This window comes from Gobio gobio (genome assembly GCF_949357685.1).
Source record: "Gobio gobio genome assembly, chromosome: 8".
In the NCBI taxonomy this organism is placed as follows: Eukaryota; Metazoa; Chordata; class Actinopteri; order Cypriniformes; family Gobionidae; genus Gobio; species Gobio gobio.
Window position 1 is genome coordinate 6,188,176 of NC_137114.1, and position 18,912 is coordinate 6,207,087.

General features: G+C 39.5%; 1 protein-coding gene across 2 annotated transcripts in view; it reads left to right on the top strand.

Moving 5' to 3' along the window:
• Positions 1–18,912, top strand: part of LOC307130999 (complement C2) — a 41,191-nt gene that overhangs the window by 12,286 nt on the left and 9,993 nt on the right. Inside the window, exons 9-19 of one of the 2 annotated variants that reach the window (XM_079824366.1) lie at positions 42–173; positions 2,925–3,029; positions 4,863–5,000; positions 5,176–5,282; positions 5,397–5,526; positions 5,786–5,933; positions 10,107–10,183; positions 10,316–10,407; positions 15,161–15,288; positions 17,707–17,839; positions 17,917–17,966. In XM_079824366.1, the coding sequence (XP_079680492.1) occupies positions 42–173; positions 2,925–3,029; positions 4,863–5,000; positions 5,176–5,282; positions 5,397–5,526; positions 5,786–5,933; positions 10,107–10,183; positions 10,316–10,407; positions 15,161–15,166 (935 nt within the window). In that variant the 3' untranslated portion in view covers positions 15,167–15,288; positions 17,707–17,839; positions 17,917–17,966. The remainder of the gene's footprint in view (positions 1–41; positions 174–2,924; positions 3,030–4,862; positions 5,001–5,175; positions 5,283–5,396; positions 5,527–5,785; positions 5,934–10,106; positions 10,184–10,315; positions 10,408–15,160; positions 15,289–17,706; positions 17,840–17,916; positions 17,967–18,912) is intronic. The other variant, XM_079824365.1, reaches the window with a different exon arrangement.

Consider the following 18,912-nt stretch of genomic DNA (forward strand, 5'->3'; position numbering starts at 1 on the left):
CCAGTTTCCAGTTTTATGAAATTATATTTTTTTAATTTCAGGTCATGGGAGTAAGAAAGGCACCAATCTGTATAAAGCCCTAGAAAGGGTGTACCATCAGCTTGGTTTCCTCAGGCAGACCAAAAGAAATGAGTTCAATGAGACTCAGAACGTCATCATCATTGCAACTGATGGTAAGACTGACCTATACGAGAAGAGTAAGGCTAAAGGGTTTTACTTGTGTGTCCGACCTACATTCAAAGCATACCAAAAATTATTCAGACACCAGATATCATGTTTTACTAGTGTGTGCAGGACACTATAGTTAATTTATGTAAGTGAGGATAGCAAAATAAAGTAAACTGTGAAATATTATACCCAAAAACACTTCATACAGTGTACAATTTTACACCAGTAAAATTTATACAAATTTGGGACCAAAAATATTCAGACACTTTGACCTGAGCATGTTTTGCTGAAGTGTTTTCTCTGTAATTGCTAATGCGACCTTTGACACCACAGACTGAACAAACATAAGCTTTGCTTAGTCATTGGTTGACCTAAATTGGTATTATCTAATTGTGTAGTTAAATTTAACAGCTGGTTGGTTGATTGTAATCCATTACATCCCTTTCTATCAAAGTTATCTGTCATTATCAAGATTAATTTGTTCTGACACAGTTTAACTCTGAGTTCTTGTCATATTTTATTACCATTTTATAAACTAGCGAATAAACTGTGATAATGAGAGAAAATGTTGAAGGTTTTCTGAATAATTTTCGGTTTGACTGTACAAATTGTGTGTGTGTATATATATATATATATATATATATATATATATATATATTAGTGCTGGGCATCGATTAAAAAAAATTAACTAATTAATCACACTTTTTTTGTAATTAATCACGATTAATCGCAAGTTTTTAATATTTTACGTTTTTAATATTTTGATATTGTAATAATTTCAGATACTCTCCAAATGAATGTATAAACAATTTAAAGACAGCATATTTTAAATATGTGTTGTATTGTCATATTTTTATGAATGAAGGCCAGTATCACTGATACTAAAGTGTCTATGAAACATTAATGACGTTACATTACAGTATAACTGAAAGCTCCCAATTTCAATATTTATTAGGCTTTAAAAAAACTACTTTTAATTTAAGTGAACTTAAAACAATCTTTACATAAACCCAAAATAATAAATGTTATTTTTACCCATGGCCTTCCCTGTTATACATATACAGAAATGTAATATTTATCTTTCTTAACTGCATAAATAATAAATTAAATATAGATGAATCATCATTAAAGCTAAAATTTTCTCTGTTCCCGTTGTTCTTTGATGAACATTTATGACATCATCATCAGTGCTCCTGTCACTTTAAGAGTGGCCGCTGATCTCACGCGCTGTCCCGCGCATCTCATTTCCTCACAACTCTTTAAGTTCATTTAAGACGTTATTTAACTAATTTAAGACTCCTAAAATGAGAATACTCAAAATCCTCTGTGTTATTGTTTGTTCAAGAGCAAAAGAGAACTCGATGTGAGCAGGAAACTGACGCGAGTCTATCTATTCGTCGAGTGTGTGTGTGTGTGTGTGTGTGTGTGTGTGTCCCTTGATTTGCTGACATGAGACGCATCCACACAGACAGGACACTGACACACACACACACACACACACACACACACAGGACATTGGCAAACAGCGCGTTCGCTTGTGTCTTGTCACGCTTGGAAGCATTTACATGAATAAGAGCGTGATGATCATGTAACGCTAAGCAAAAATGGATATAAAAATGGACGCTGCGTTATTTGCGTTAAATATTTTTAATGCGTCAAGCTGAAAAAATTAATCGCCCGCGTTAACGCGTTAATTTGCCCAGCCCTAATATATATACACACACACACACACACACACACACACACACACACACACATACACACACACACACACACACACACACACACACACACACACACACACACACGACGCATAGATAGACTCGCGTCAGTTTCCTGCTCACATCGAGTTCTCTTTTGCTCTTGAAATTTAGCTCTTTTGCTCTTGAACATTTCTTGTAAATGTGGCAGTCTATTTGTCTGGCTTTCACCAGACCAAGCTCAATTTAAGATTGAACATTGGTCTGGGGAGTCTGCTCTGTATTTTCTACTGCACAAGAGGCGTGATCAACGGGCATAGTTAAAATGACTCTGTACGCAATTGGATAGTCCTTCAACCAATCAGACCACAAGAGGCGTGATCAACGGGCAACGACCCATCGCTTCTCTATCCATCATCGTGTTAAACCCGCCAATAGCGCCAGGTGGATAAGCCAGTCTGTGATTGGTTCCCACAAAAGTGTAACAGAAGCAGTAGAAATGAATGTACAGGTTTCCAGACTGAGTTGCAGGGCGAAATCAAATCGCCGGCAGATCAGGCTGGGTTTACCCAGTCTAGCAGTCTATGGCAGTGCTTCTCAACCCAGTTTAAGGCAGGTTTAAGGCACCTTAAGTGTAATTGTAAGTGTATATATGCCTTAAAAGGGTAGTAAAAATTATTCCATCATTTACTAATTCTCATGTTGTTTTAACCCTGTATGACTTTCTTACTTATGGGGAACATAAAGCATTATTGGACTCCACTGACTGTTATTGTATGAATGAGATATTTTTCAAAATATATTCTTTTTTTTGTTCCACAAATTATGCACAAAATATTTAAATGATGACAGATTTTTCATTTAAAGTAAACTATATAACATTACATATTAAACTACTGTGTAAGCCCTCAATTTTCCTAAATATGAGCTCACCATTATTGCAGATATTGTATTTAAAAAAAGTAATAGCCAGCATTTTAAGCTCAAAAGTTGTGGTAAATTTTAAACCTCATTTAATGATGTACTTATTTTGCTTTTGTTTTTGTGTATATCCAGGCCACTCAAATATGGGACTCAACCCACAAATCATGTTAGCTAAGATCCGGCACATACTCGGCTACAAAACCAGCAATGTTGACCACACACAAGAGGAGCTCCTGGGTTCGTCTCATAAAAGTTTACCCTATCCTAACCCTGTTTTCCTCTCATGTAATAATTGCTCAAATTTCAGTTTATTTCCAATCATTACAACAAATATCTTGTTGTCTGAAGTGGTTACACCACTCATGCTTGGGACTAAATGATCATTCTTATTCTACAAGATGGACCTTAACAATTCACAGTGTATCTTGGTGAACCTTACCTTAGAGGTCTGCGCGGGATGTATTTTTTCAGTCCCACTCCCACAAGATTCTGTCCTGCTCCCATCCACTGCTTCAAAAGTATGTTAGAATTTGTCCGCTCACGCCTGCAAAATTCACATTTCCTACTCCCACCCAGAAAAACCAGCATGTATACACGGCAACATGTATATTTCATTTCTGCTCCTGTAGTATTCGGTCTTAGTCCAGTGCCATTTTTGGAAGATACCAGCAACAATTGTGACGTCAAGGGGTCAAATTAAACAAAAGATGGAGTTGAAAGAGTAACGTTTTATTTTGCCAACACGTTTTGGCGCACAGGCCTTCATCAGGACTAAAAGATTACAGATTACTCTTTCAACTCCATGTAAAGTCACAGTTAGAATGATTGGCGTTTTTTTTAGCTTAAAGACATACCTGAAAGAAAGCTGAAAGCTGCCAGGAGATTTTTTTTCACAAATATAAACTTTTCAGTCTCCTCCACTGACCAATATGTAAGATGTAAATAAACATGTAAGACGTAAAACATATGTAAACAGAGATCTTATTATAAAAGTGCTCAGATAAACATGCTGTGCATGTGTGCAAGCTATTTTTGAATCCGATTAAGATATATTTAGCACTTTATATTAACAAGCTAAATTTTTGTCCTATTGATAAGATTATTTAAGGATTACACCACTGAAATTTTTTATTTCATTCGAATCAATCTTGATCAAATCATTAGAGGTCTTTACATGAAGGCTTTTCAATCCGATTGAGCAATAAATCTGATACACAGATTATTTAGGAGCATGTGAATGTAGGTAGTGTAAGCAAGCCAGTTTATCATGCATTATATTGCCATAGGTTTTTGGACACCCCTCTAAATCATTGAATTCAGGTGTTCAATCCCTTCATGGCCACAGGTATATAAAATCAAACACTAGGCATGCAGACGCTTCTACACACATTAGTGAGAGAATGGGTCGCTCTCAGGAGCTCAGAGAACTCAAGCGTGGGGCCGTGATCGGTGGCCACCTGTGCAATAAGTCCATTCGGGAAATTTCCTCACCAATAAATATTCCACGCTCAACTGTTAGTGGTGTTATAACAAAGTGGAAGCAATTGGGAACAACAGCAACTCAGCCATGAAGTGATAGGCCACGTAAAATCACAGAGTGGGGTCAGCGCATGCTGAGGGTCACAGTGTGCAGAAGTCACCCATAAAGACATGGATGAGCGAGTTTGGTGTGGAGGAACTGGACTGGCCTCAACCCGATAGAACACCTTTGGGATGAATTAGAGCGAAGACTGAGAGCCAGGCCTTCTCGTCCAACATCAGTGCCTGACCTCACAAATGGTAAAAAATTCCCATAAACACACTCCTAAACCTTGTGGAAAGCTTTCCAGAGTTGAAGCTGTTATAGCTGCAAAGGGTGGGCTAACTCCATATTAAACCCTACGGATTAAGAATGGGATGTCATTAAAGTGCATGTGCATGTAAAGGCAGGCGTTCCAAAATTTGGCAATATAGTGTCCTTATGGGTGTATTTTGTGAGGTTGTGAAGGCATTGGTCCAAGGTTTCAGGAAATCCAGCCTAATGATTTTTTATTTTTTTTTACCAGTTGTGTGCATTTATATGTTTCACAGATGTTTATGTGTTTGCTGTCGGAGAAGAAGTTAACAGGAAAGATCTCACAAGCATTGCCTCTTCCAAGAAAGATGAGCAGCATATTTTTGTTTTGAAGGACTATACACAGCTCGGATATGTGTTCAACCGAATGATCAGTGAGTAATTAGATATCCGAGAACTTCTAGAGTCCCTTAGTGGAAGTCGTTGTCCAGAGACTCCTGATAATTAATTTGTTTATTTTCAGTTTCAATCTGAATATCTTTTCTCCAGATATATTGTTAGTATTGTTAAGTAGCTTCACTAATAATAGTGCCTTACTGTATAAATCAGGTGATTCTGCTGTGACCAAGTGTGGAGTGGCACATGAGGAGCAGGAAACCACTGACCCAAAGTCTGAAAACACTTACACCAGACCTTGGCACGTCAATCTTCTCTGGGTGGGTAAATTCATATCAAGAGTTTAGCATTTTAAAAAATATTGAGATAAAGATTTCTATAAAAGCTCTGCTTTCAGATGGTAGATTGTTTTTTGTTTTTGTTTTTTCATCCAGGGAGCTAAAACATGCAGAGGGTCTATAGTGACTAAGAGCATGGTATTGACAGCTGCACACTGCTTAATAAAGGTGAATGCAGATGGATCTGTATCACTTGCCAGTGCTGCTGACATAACAGTTCACCATGGTAAGAATTGTGGTTTTTCCATAATTATTTATGGAATAATTCAAGGTACTAATGCTACTTTAGAGCAAATCTCTTATAAAGTCAGCAAAAAGTCAAAGCCAATTTGAAGAAAGTTTAAAAATATATTTTTTTTAAATAATGTGTAGTGACGAATTAGACCAAGAACAGTAAATTGGGTCAACTTTGAATTTATGTTGATTTTATCCTGCCATGCACAGGCTCTGAACTACATTTACTATGCTTCAATTCTCTTACAAAGGTGATGGTGAAGTTAAAGCCATGGAGTTGATTATTCATCCACTGTTCAATGTGAAAGGCCTTAAGGACAAGAATGTAAATGAGTTTTATGATTACGACATTGCTCTGGTTAGGATGAAGGAAAACATTACGTTATCTTTGAAGGCGAGGTAAGATTCAACATCCCTTTTGCTTGCATATATATTTAGATGCTTGCAGCATTAAAACCTGTTCTGGTGTTTAAAAAAAGAGGGATGTGCATGTGGAGAAAAAAAAATAATGCTTGTGTACACTGTAAAAAAAATACTGTAATTTCACAGTATGTTTGGAAAATCGGTCTGGAATTTATCCGTTGTGGAGCAACTATGCCCGAACAGAAGCTTTTCGGACCAATTAAATTGTCAGGGCGGGCTTTATACGATGATGGACAGATGATCAACAGTAATGTAAGCATCCACGTCACCAAAGACACTTGGGTTGAATTCGTTCTAATCCTAAACAGAGAACTTGTTCGTATATACATTCACCTTTACCATTTCTCTCAAAAATTATGATCTTGTTGGTAAGTACTCCATGTGTGAATGCCTGTTATTTACATATCTTCTTCCGATCTCTTATATTGGGCACTTTTTGCACTTAAATTGGCTTATTCTTACTGTTGACATTGAAAATGATGCTGGTGTTTTTCTGAGGGATTGCCGTTTAGACAGTTTCCACCTGGACATATAGTCATATTTGCTAATTATTTTTAATGTATTTGCCCTGTTTTGATCCGATTCTTTTTTACAACACCAAAGATCATATACACTCATCTTATTCTACTTCTTCCAGCGTGCTTGCGGTTGAGTTCTGTTGACATGACAACTAATGTTATGCGTCGCTCCGTTGCTCTGATTGGTTGTAGGTCTATCCAATTGAGGTCTTTCCTGGTTCGGTTGAAACACGCCTCATAATCTGACTAGTATTGAGTATGACAACGTCAGGCTACAATATTACAGCAGTGTAGTGTGATTTTAAGTCCCTTACAACTCATCTTTTATCGGCCAAATTACATATTTAAACGTTTTTACTGTGAAAAATTGCCTTAAAATAGCTTTGAATGTAAAATTACACCCTTGCTTCATTTAGTGTATGCAGAACCAAGAATATACTAATTATCCCCATCTCCACTCACTCGCACAAGCTCAGAAATACAGTCAGCCAACTTACAGAGGTAAACGCTACGCAACGGCGCTCTTTACAACATTGGACACATAATGTAAATGAGTATGATTAACATTTTGCTTGACTATGTTATTAAACAGCTAATAATGTGTTGCTAATGTTACACAAACCATTTTCCCACTCGCCACCTCAGTCTGCCTTCTAATGCTGCGTTCGCGAGGAGGATGTAGTCTCCTGGCTCCCCTCAGGAACCTGATGATCAGGTCGTGCTGACTTACCTGTTTGTTCTCCAAGAGGTTGTGGTAGCCTGATATAGTGGCCAAGTAAACCTTGAGGGTGGAAGGAGACAGCTTGCGATCCAACCCTTCCTGGAGGAACGAGAGCACAGACCCTATGGGGCTTTTCCAGGGGTCTTCTTGGCGAGAAGAACACCAGGTGACGAAGAGGTTCCACTTCAACGCATAGGCGTGTCGTGTAGACTCTGCCCTAGCGGAAGTGATGGTAGCCACCACTGGAGGTGGTAGGGTACTCAAACCTGCCGCGTCCCATCCAGGAGCCAAACGTGGAGGTTCCAAAGATCGGGACGCGGGTGCCAAAGGGTGCCCCGTCTCTGAGTGAGAAGGTCCTTCCTCAGAGGGATCGGCGAGGGAGGGGCTGTCGCAAGGAGTAGGAGTTCTGAGAACCAGGTCTGGCCGTGCCAGTACGGGGCGACCAAAATGACCTGCTCCTTGTCCTCCCTGATCTTGCACAGAACCTGTGCGAGAAGGCTCACTGGGGGAAATGCATACCCGCGGCCAGCTGTGCGCTAGTGCATCCGTGCCGAGCGTGCCCTCGGTCAGGGAATAGAACAGGCTGCAGTGGGAAGAGTCGTGGGAGGCAAACAGATCTCCTCTCCAGGAAGTGGCTGAGACCATGAGAGCTCGTCGGCTGCACGGTTCAGTTCTCCCGGGATATGGACAGCACGAAGGGACCTCAGATGCTTCTGACTCCATAGGACGAGATGGCGGGCGAGTTGAGACATACGGCGGGAGAGTAGACCACCCTGGTGGTTGATGTACGCTACAGTGGCCGTGTTGTCTGACCGGACAAGTACATGTTGACCCTTCAGCAACGCTCGGAAGCGGTGCAGGGCGAACCGTACTGCCAGCAACTCGAGGCAATTGACATGCAGGAGGCACTGGGGTCCTGTCCAGGAGCCCGCGGCAGCATGTCCATTGCACATGGCACCCCAGCCCATGGTGGAGGCATCTGCTGACACAACAATATGCCTGGAAACTCGTTCTAAGGGCACACAAGCCTGTAGAAAGCTGAGGTTCCTCCACGGGATGAGAGTCTGCAGGCAGGCCCGAGTCACTGGGAACTGGAGCGTGCCCGAATGCCCATCTCGGGACTCAATGGTGAAGCCAGTCCTGAAGCAAGATGGGGGTGTGGCCCAGGGCGCAAGCATCTGGGTTTTGTTCCACACCTTCACCCTCAGATCACCCTGGCCACCCGCCAAAGTATTGATAGTATAGATTGGCGTGTGGCAGAGGGGACTCTCACTTCTTTACGAAGATCATCGAGTCTCGATCGCAGCATCGCGACGCATCCACAAACGTTTGTGCCCATCAGAAGGCAACAACGACCGGCTGCACCCAGAAGAGCACGGCGAGACATCCTGAAAAGGACGTGCCACGTGCAAGCTCTTTTTGTGAGAGGAAGCCTCGCACTGACGCCAAAGCGCCCAGGGAAGCACACACCAGCTGTCTAGCAGACTACTCCGCAGATCAGCAAGCATGAAGTATGTGTGGATGCTGGAAAGCTACTCGTCTCGAAGGCTGTCAACAGACAGGCTTGCAGGAGTGAAGAGAAGTTCTTGGCTCCGAAGCAGAATCATAATGCGATATTGCCAGCGTACTTCCTTATACCCAAGTGGTGGGGCGGAGTTACGCATGCAAAATCCGCATGCCCATGGCATTGGCACTGCCATTGGGCGTTTTCTAAGATCTCGAAGATGATTGACTTCTAAAAGAAACCCCCATTCGTCAGTCACTGACGTTACTCGGACTGAACGAAAGGGAACTTAGAACGTCAGTGGAGAAAGGTATACAGTTATACACTATAACATCATAATATACATATACATACACAATTCATCCGCTATATTAGTCTGACGTTGTCATACTCAGATTCTAGTCAGAATATGAGTCTGCTCCTGCTCCATTGGACTGTGATTATGGGGTGTGTTTCAACCGAACCAGGAAAGAAAATGCCTCTGCACTCAATTGGATAGACTTACAACCAATCAGAGCAACAGAGTAAGTGACGTGTGTTGAGCGACGCATAGTTGTCAACTCAAATGCACGTACGCTGGAAGAAGTAGAAGAAGAAGATGAGTGTACACGATCTTTGCCGGTGTTGTTAAAATAATTTAAGGATACATGGAGTACTTACCAACACCATCATCATTTTTGAGAGAAATAGTGAAGGTGAACACATATACGAATTAGTTCTCCGTTTAGGATTAGAACAAATTAAACCCAAGCGCTCTTTGGTGACATGATGATTACGTTACTGTTGATCATCTGTCCATCATCGTATAAAGCTCACCCTGACAATTTGATTGGTCCGAACAGCTCTTGTTCCAGCATAGTTTCTCCAATGCGGATCAAGTCCAGACCGAACTTCCCGACCTCAAATGTTGTGGGCGGGGCTAAGTTCGGCTGGCATCCAGGCTACCGCTATATTGCTAAATCTACCCAATGTTTCATATCAACATAAAATACCAGGATAACCTGGCTTCTTTTGAGACTCCGTCCCCTGCTTCAGATAATAGTTAATGATATGCTAAATGATTGGTGATTGGTTACAAGGTTTGTGACGTTAGAAACACCACCGATTTCAAACTGTGTTTTTGAGACTGTCTTTGGTTCACTGCAGTTTTAAAGAGAAAATACTCCACAATGGTGTGGAGTCTGTGGACATATGAATTTGCACATGGTTTATATATATATATATATATATATATATATATATATATATATATATATATATATATATATATATATATATATATATATATATATATCAAAACACAACACGTGTGCTTAATAAATAGAGCTGTTGAGTATTCTCAGTTGAAATTATTCTACATCTATATATTCTACATTTATATAATACATCTATAACTTTCTACACAGGCCCATTTGTTTGCCTTGTACCAAATCATCAAACCGGGCTCTAAGAATGAATCCAGACTCTACATGTGACGAGCACAGTGAGTATCCATAAAATTCAATATATTGCTATTTCATTAGGAATAACATCAAAGTTCAAAACATATTCAGACCCATAATCTTTTGCAAAAATAAAAAAAATGATAAAAATGTGTGTTTGTGTGCATGACCAGAAAGATACCTAGTCCACCTGGAAGAGACTCCAGCTAACTTCATCAGACAGGGAACTCATCGATCAGACACCCACATACATAGTGGTGCAAAAGTGAGTGCTGTCCTTACACATTAACATTTGGTGTGCCTTCATTAGATAATGCAGTGTAGATGAGTCAGAAAACAACCAGGAGGAGAGAGGGGGAAACAGGTAGGCAAACGGGGCCGGGACTTGAACTCGAGTCGCCCCAGGTACAGCTATACTGCACAAAAAAATTAATAATGCCAGGAATTTACAGGATTAAATAGCATTATTTTACAATAAATTATTTAGCCAGAAATTCACAGTGAAATGAATGCATGCTGGGTAATTTTCTTATGAATTACTGTTAATCAACAGTAGAATGAAGATCACTGCTCCTGTTTAACTGTGAATTCACATGATAAAGTTGCCTTTAACCATGCCACTGTAAGAAAGTATATTGTTTAGTACTGTAATTGTGTCACCATGCTGGTGATCAGTGTTGTGTTTGCTTGGGATCTTGGACCTCAAATTTCTGTTCTAGCCAAGTCAGAAAAGTGAGACAAATGAATACATTTGTTAAAACAATGGCAAGCTATACTATACAGTAAGCTAATTGGCTGATTTTAGGTTAGTCAAACTATACGATTATATATGATCTGAACATTACAAAATAAATAAACACAAACTGCTTCAAGTGAAGCAAAATAAAGTTAAGCAGCACAGATCAAACCAACAAGAATCAAGAAACTCCACAGCATAATCTATTCATGCTGCACTGTATGCTGGGTACCTTCATAGTACACATGCACTGTAGAAATACAGTATGATATAGATTTTACAAGAAATTTCCAAGAGTACAGTTAGATACAAGCGAAGTCCTACTGCGGAATTACTGTGAAAGTCATGCAATTATTAACCAGAAATATATGTAATTTCACACTAAAAATTTTAACAATGTAGAGATGGTATTGTGTGAAAATCAAAGTAGATTGCCAGGTTCAAAGCCGCAGCACCAGGTCAGCAGGAGATTATAGCCTCAGTGAGGATAATGGCTATAAGTGCTCGAAGTTGATCACAATTTGTGGACTTCTGCTTGTCCACTCGCCTTTTGAGGATTGACCACAGGTTCTCTACGGGATTAAGATCCAGGGAGTTGCCTGACCACGGATCCAAAATATCAATGTAATGATCTCCAAGCCACTTCATTATCACTCTTACCTTGTTACGGTGCTCCATCATGCTGGAAAATGAATGGATCGTCACCAAATTGCTCCTGAGTTGTTGGGAGAAGATGCTTTTATGGGACGTTTTCATACCATTCTTTATAAAGCAGTGTTTTTGGGCAGAATTGTGTGGCAGCGCCCACTCCCTTGGATGAAAATAAACCCCACACATGGACGGTTTCAGGATGTTTCACTGTTGGCACGACACAGCATTCGCCTTTTCTTCTCTGGACAATCGATTTTCCAGATGTGCCAAACAGTCGGAAGGGGGCTTCATTAGAAAAATATTACTCAACAGGGACAGTCCTGGTGCTTGCTCTGGGACATCCAGAAGCATTCTTCACTACAGTTGAAACTCTCCCCTTGAAGTTCTCGATGATCCCAGCAAATGGTTCTTTCAGGTGAAATATTTTGCAGCAATTTCAGGGAACACTTTAGAATACTGTTTCGTCATTAATGAATAACTACACAGTAACAAGTAAGTAATGCAGTATTAACCCCCTCGAGTCGACAGTCGCGCCGGAGTGATCGGCTCTCTTTTTTTCTTAGCAGTGCCAGAGACTCAAATAACTGTCGTTTTTATAATTCAGGCAAGTGTTATACATCATTATAATCTGTTAAGTTTCTATTTTGTTTTGTGTAGAGTCACAATAAAAACAAAATGTTTTGCTTTTTGCAAAATAAAGAAAACAAACATGATGCGCGATCTGCAGCCTCTCTCTCAAAGACATTCATTCAGATAGTCTACAGAAAAGGAAATCTAGCTTAGTGAATACTTGTCTCACAAATATAGGACATATGTCTAGAGTCACAATAAAAACAAAATGTTTTGCATTTTGCAAAATAAAGAAAACAAACATGATGTGCGATCTGCAGCCTCTCTCTCAAAGACATTCATTCAGATCTGAATACTTGTCTCACAAACATAGGACGTATGTCTAAAGAAACGTTGAAATGTCAGGTTTTAAACAATGTAAACCAAATCGAAAACAAATATTCTGTATTTATGTAATCTGTTTGAAAAGCAATAGATGTCAGTCACCCGCGAGCGACTTCATTAGTGCTAATGCGACCACGCCCATGGATAGCGCTTTCTACTGAGATTCAAATACTGACGATCCCTGCATCAACGCCCACACATCAACTCATACAAACACATCTAGTGAAGCGCTGTAACGTTACTTCAGCTACATCGTTTTGAGACGCGTTTGAGCAATAATCCTGGATTTATTCTGCTCATGAAAAGCTGTTCATTTCTTAGAGAAAAGGAGTCCGCCGCTGATTGTAAGGTCAGTTTATTCTGTTAGCATCTGTGAATATTAAATGCAAAAAGACCGTTTAAATATGAATCCTGATGCAACAAATGTCATACACACAGGACTGTTTAGACAAGATTTATTTGGATTGTTTTGGACAGATTATAACGTGTAAAAGAGCCTAGTGTCACATCAATTAAGCTTTTATTAGCTAATGTCTACTCATATGCTATAAATATAGTACCAGTCAAACGTATTTTGCTTCATATTGATGTTTAAATATTGTAGCCTAATGGTATTTTTTTTATTTAATATCAAAGTTTGTCAGAAATGATTCTGGAGTTTTGTTTTATAGAAAGTGATTTTTTGTTTTGTAGAAAGAGAATTGCTTTCTTAAAAGTGAATTTCATTTTGTATAAATTGTATCTTAATTATTTATTATTTATTTTTTTAGCATGAGACTACTTTTAAAAACATAAAAAATAGTACAAAAAAATGCTCTTCTTAGTCATTTGTGTCTTGTTTCTAGTCTAAATATTGAAACTCTTAAATCAAGATGCATTTACAACCCCAAATCAGAAAAAGTTGGGACAGTATGGAAAACGCAAAAAAAAAAGAAGAAGAAGTGATTTCTAAATTTTACTTTGACTTGTATTTCATTGCAGACAATATGAACACAAAATATTTCATGTTTTATCTGGTAAACTTAATGTCATTTGTAAATATGCATCCTTTCCTGTCATTCAGACCTGCAACACATTTCAAAAAAAGTTGGGACAGGAGCAATTTAGGGCTAGTAATGAGGTAAAATGGTTAAATAATGATGTGATTTGAAACAGGTGATGTCAACAGGTGATTGTAATTATGATTTGGTACAAAAGCAGCATCCAAGAAAGGTCTAATCCTTTAGGAGCAAAGATGGGCCGAAGGATCGCCAGTTTGCCAACAAATACGTGAGAAAATTATTGAAATGTTTAAAAACAATGTTCCTCAAAGAAATATAGGAAGAGATTTGGATATTTCACATTCAACAGTGCATAACATAATTAAAAGATTCAAGGAATCTGGAGGAATTTCAGTGCGTAAAGGACAAGGGCGCAAGCCTAAGCTGAACAACCGTGATCTCCGATCCCTCAGGCGGCACTGCATCAAGAATCGTCATTCATCTATAAGCGATATCACCACATGGGCTCAGGACTACTTTGGCAAACCTTTGTCAAGTACCACAATACGTAGTTACATCCACAAATGCCAGTTAAAACTGTACTATGCCAAAAGGAAGCCCTATGTTAACAGTGTCCAGAAGCGCCGTCGACTTCTCTGGGCTCGGCGACATCTGGGATGGACCATCACACAGTGGAAACGTGTACTGTGGTCAGATGAATCAGTATTTCAGGTATTTTTTGGGAGGAATGGACGCCGTGTGCTCCGGACCAAAGAAGAAAAGGATCATCCAGACTGTTACCAGCAACAAGTCCAAAAGCCAGGGTCTGTCATGGTATGGGGTTGTGTCAGTGCCCTTGGCAAAGGTAACTTGCACTTCTCTGAAGGCACCATTAATGCTGAAAAGTACATAGAGATTTTGGAGCATAATATGCTGCCTTCAAGAAGACATCTTTTCCAGGGACGTCCATGCATATTTCAACAAGACAATGCAAAACCACATTCTGCACACATTACAAAGTCCTGGCTGCGGAGGAAGAGGGTACGGGTACTTGACTGGCCTGCCTGCAGTCCCGACCTGTCTCCAATAGAGAATGTGTGGCGCATTTTGAAGCGCAAAATGCGACAACGAAGACCCCATACTGTTGCCCACCTTAAAGGTCCCATGGCATAAAATTTTCATTTTATGAGGTTTTTCAACATTAATATGAGTTCCCCTAGCCTGAATATTGTCCCCAAGTGGATAGAAATGTTGATCGGTGTAAACCCGAGTTCTGGCTGTCTTTCTCTGCCTTTGAGAAAATGACAGGCCAGATGAGCCAATCCTGAAGTCTCCTGGTTTGACGTCCAAGCAGGAACGGTTACCTCCCTTTCATCCGCCCAGAGAATCTGGCACGCCCATGCAAACGCTCGAGAGAGATCATGGGTTGTGAACGCTGGCAGTTTCTCAGTGTTTGGATGTACAAATGAAAATAGAAGTCTTTTTTCAGTTTCTTCTGATCTGTGATCAGTGATTTCTGATGTGTAGCTAATTATTTATTATTCGTGCACACAATGCGGCTTCTCTCTCTCCAGACAGAACGGTGTTTTTGTGTTTTCTATCTTGTGAGTCAGTGTTTTTGTACGTCCTCGTCGCGTCTATCGGTTCCAAAATGTGCATACAGTCATAAGTTTCTGCTCAACATCACATCTCTTTAGAGATAAACCTCACACACGCCGAAGCTCGGGCTGCACTGGCCGGTGGCCTTCAACATCCCCGACCCCCAGTACTGCATCTGGCCCACAGCGGAGGCACCAAACGCGGCGTGAGATTAAGCAGACGGGAGGTAAGCGTGAGCATATCCGGGCTAGCCAGCTAGCCCCACAATAAACTGGATTACATTTGATTACTGCTGTTGTGTCTTTGTTTGCGCTGTGTACTCAACGCGCGTCACTGACGCTTTTATTTTATTTAAAAAAATAATGCTATTATCAACACTTACTTTTAACTTGTTCATCTCGACAGCTGTAATGGTACTTTACATGTGTTACAAAGTTGGTAATAATGATGAAGACGGACTCTGCATGACTGGGACTCGTGTTTATTCAGAACTCTCAGATACAAACACAATAAACTTGCGCTGACTGACAGCGCTCTCATAACTCAGTAGTTACTATAAATAACTTTGTTAGCAATCGCTGAGCTCCATCTCTGGTACATTAGTGATGTCTGGTTCGCGAACGATCTTTCTTTTGAACCAGTTCTTTTTAGTGAACCGAATCAGTTCACCAAATCGGACTGAATCGTTCTAAACGGTTCGCCTCTCCAGTCAGCGCTGATCCATAATTGACTAAAGTTACTAACTTTCTGACATGAGTGACAGTCCCTCCGACTAGAAATAGACTAATAACCTGAAGTATATGCTGTAACTACAACAGTTCAGACATGCTGAGAACTGATGTGAAGTGAACTCAGGTCCATCCGTCTCTCTGGCAGCAGCTTGTGCCTGCTCGTGCCTCGTAGACCTCGTTAAAACACGCCCCCTCCGCTCATTTAAAATGCAAAGACTTCAGCCAATCACAACAGTGGGCGTTTTTACTGAAGTCTCACAGCAGACACGCCTCTTGAAGCAGGGCATTCAGCCACTGGGCAAACAGCAGTATAGAAAAAATGCCTTTTATTTCTAAATGACATTTTATGATGTAAAAGTCATACTAACAATATAAGTACACCTCAGGAAACATTATAAAATAATAGAAAAATGCCATGCCATGGGACCTTTAAGACTTGTTTGCAGTAAGAATGGGACAAAATTACACCTGAAACACTTCATCACTTGGTGTCTTCAGTCCCTAAACGTCTTTTAAGTGTTGTGAAAAGGAATGGCAACATTACAAAGTGGTAAATGCTTTACTGTCCCAACTTTTTTTAAATGTGTTGCAGGTCTGAATGACAGGAAAAGATGCATATTTACAAATGACATGAAGTTGACCAGACAAAACATGAAATATTTTTTGTTCATATTGTCTGCAATGAAATAAAAGTCAAAGTAAATTTAGAAATCACTTTTTTTTTTGCGTTTTCCATACTGTCCCAACTTTTTCTGATTTGGGGTTGTATTAGATAAGTACAATTTCAACTAAATAAGAAGAGCATTTTTTTGCTCTCTCAGTCAGGTATGAAGCGTGTTCATTATGCAGCTCATTATGCGGGCTATTATGTTCTTTTGTCCTATCAGGTGATACTCATCATTATTCATTAGATATCACGCCTCCTCGCATACGGGCTTTGTGAAGTAAAACTGTCTTACAAATTTTAAATTAGTGTGAATGAGTAGACTCAATGATTCTCACATCAGTTTGAGATGTGATGCTTATCTCTATATACCCTATTCATTAACAACATGTTTTCTTATTTCACTTACTTCTGTGCCATAGTTATTATATTGATTAATAATAGATTGTTAGCTAATCTGTGTGCTTTGTATATGTGCATTTCTGAAATGCATAACATGTACAAATCAATTTAAATTGTAATGTAGACGCATGCATTTTCTGTGAAACTGCTTTGAAACGATATGTATCGTGAAAAGCGCTATACAAATAAATTTGAATTGAATTGAATCAGTTTGAAGCAAAAACTCAATGCAAATACACCCTGGAGTCAAAGGTCTTGTGAACACATATCTATTGTGTGTTTTGAGGCCTTAATTTTAAAACATTTATTATTATTTTTATTTTTTTCAAAAATCATGCATAAAAAAATTTATCTCAAAAATACAAGCATGTACATACATGTTGCTCAGATATTATGGTAGCCCAGTTTGTGCTGAATACAGTGTAATTACACTTTTGCCTTTTATGTGTTTATAAGCAACTGAAAAAAAATGTCAGAGCATGTCAAAACTTCTAAAGGCCCCCAAAACAGCTCAGACTCCTAGGGTTTAACACTCTAGTAACTACTATTAACTAGCAAGAAACTCAAATGAATGACTTAGTAAGTAATATCACTCAGTTGAATGTTGGAGTTCACTATTAGCTGATCAATAACTATTTTTTCATAACTCCCAGAGGACTACTAGGAACATGTCTTTCTTTGGAGGTAACAACTGCTAACAAGAATACAATGATTGGAAGCACCTCTTCCCTCCTTTTATAGCAATCAGTTTGCTCTTATATTCAAATCAATGAATTAATCAGTGCATCCTATAATTTAGTCAATTATGTATTATCATATTATCATAATATACAACTTTGTTCCACAGAGAGGTGAATGCATAAAGAAAGCCAGATCCATCCTCCCTGCGAACAGCAGCGCGTCACTGTCAGAAGTGATCACAGACAGGTTCATGTGCACTGGAGGAACAGAGACAAACAGACATGAAATTACTTGCAAAGGTTTGGGTGAAGAAATTAAATATAAATATTCATATCTACACACTGACATGACACATAATGAGTGCAATTCTTTTCAGGGGATTCTGGAGGAGCTCTCTTTCTACGTAAGAGGATGCGATATTTTCAAGTGAGTGCTTTGTAGTTTATTTTCACATTTCTTTTGTCTTTATAAAGAGAGAGCCCAGAGGTGGAAGATAAAGTGCACAGCAAAACCTTTTGTCTTAGGCCTAGTCCACACGTACACGGGTATTTTTATAACCAGAGTTTTTCCTTCTCCGTTTAAAAAAACAATCGCGTCCACACAAGCACGGTTTAAAAAAAATCTCTGTCCACATGAAAACGCAAAACCAAGCTATGATTGGCTGCCTGATTTCCACATGGGTCCCATCCACAGAGGGATGCAATGGGCTCAGTGAAACCCTTCTACAAGTTTACTTTGGACTCAGTGACAGGTAACTGCACACATGGGCAGGCCCAAGTGGACTGAAGCTTCACACACTTGCCTTACTATGTTGTATTATTGCATTCTGGCGCCTCTGTTCTGCAATACAATGAGATAACTGCGCATGTATCTGTATAGGCTACATGTGAGAAGCGCTATTAGCAGAGTTATTAAAAGCTACGTCCGCGCTTGCATAGACTCGACTCATGTAACGTTAAACAAAAGTGATAACGGCGCACAAACTGACGTCAAACAAAGGAGAGAACGGCGCACATTTTGACTTAACAAGCCTAAATCTCCGGTTTCACCGTCTACACGACAACGCTGTAACCGGAGTTTCTAAAAAACTTCACCCTGGCCGGAGTTTTCAAAAAAGTCCGGTTTCAGTAACCGGATACTGCGTTTGCGTGTGGACGAACAGCCAAACCAAAATACCCGTGTTCGTGTGGACAGGGCCTTAATAATACATTTACTTGAGAAACAAAATTATGTATGATAATATTACTTGTGTGTATAATACAAGTACTTCACATGACTTGATATCACTGGCAAATAATAAGACATTTCTAGGATGAATTTCTATTTCACTTCTTTAAGCATAGACATTTGTGTCTATAAGTGTGAATATTTA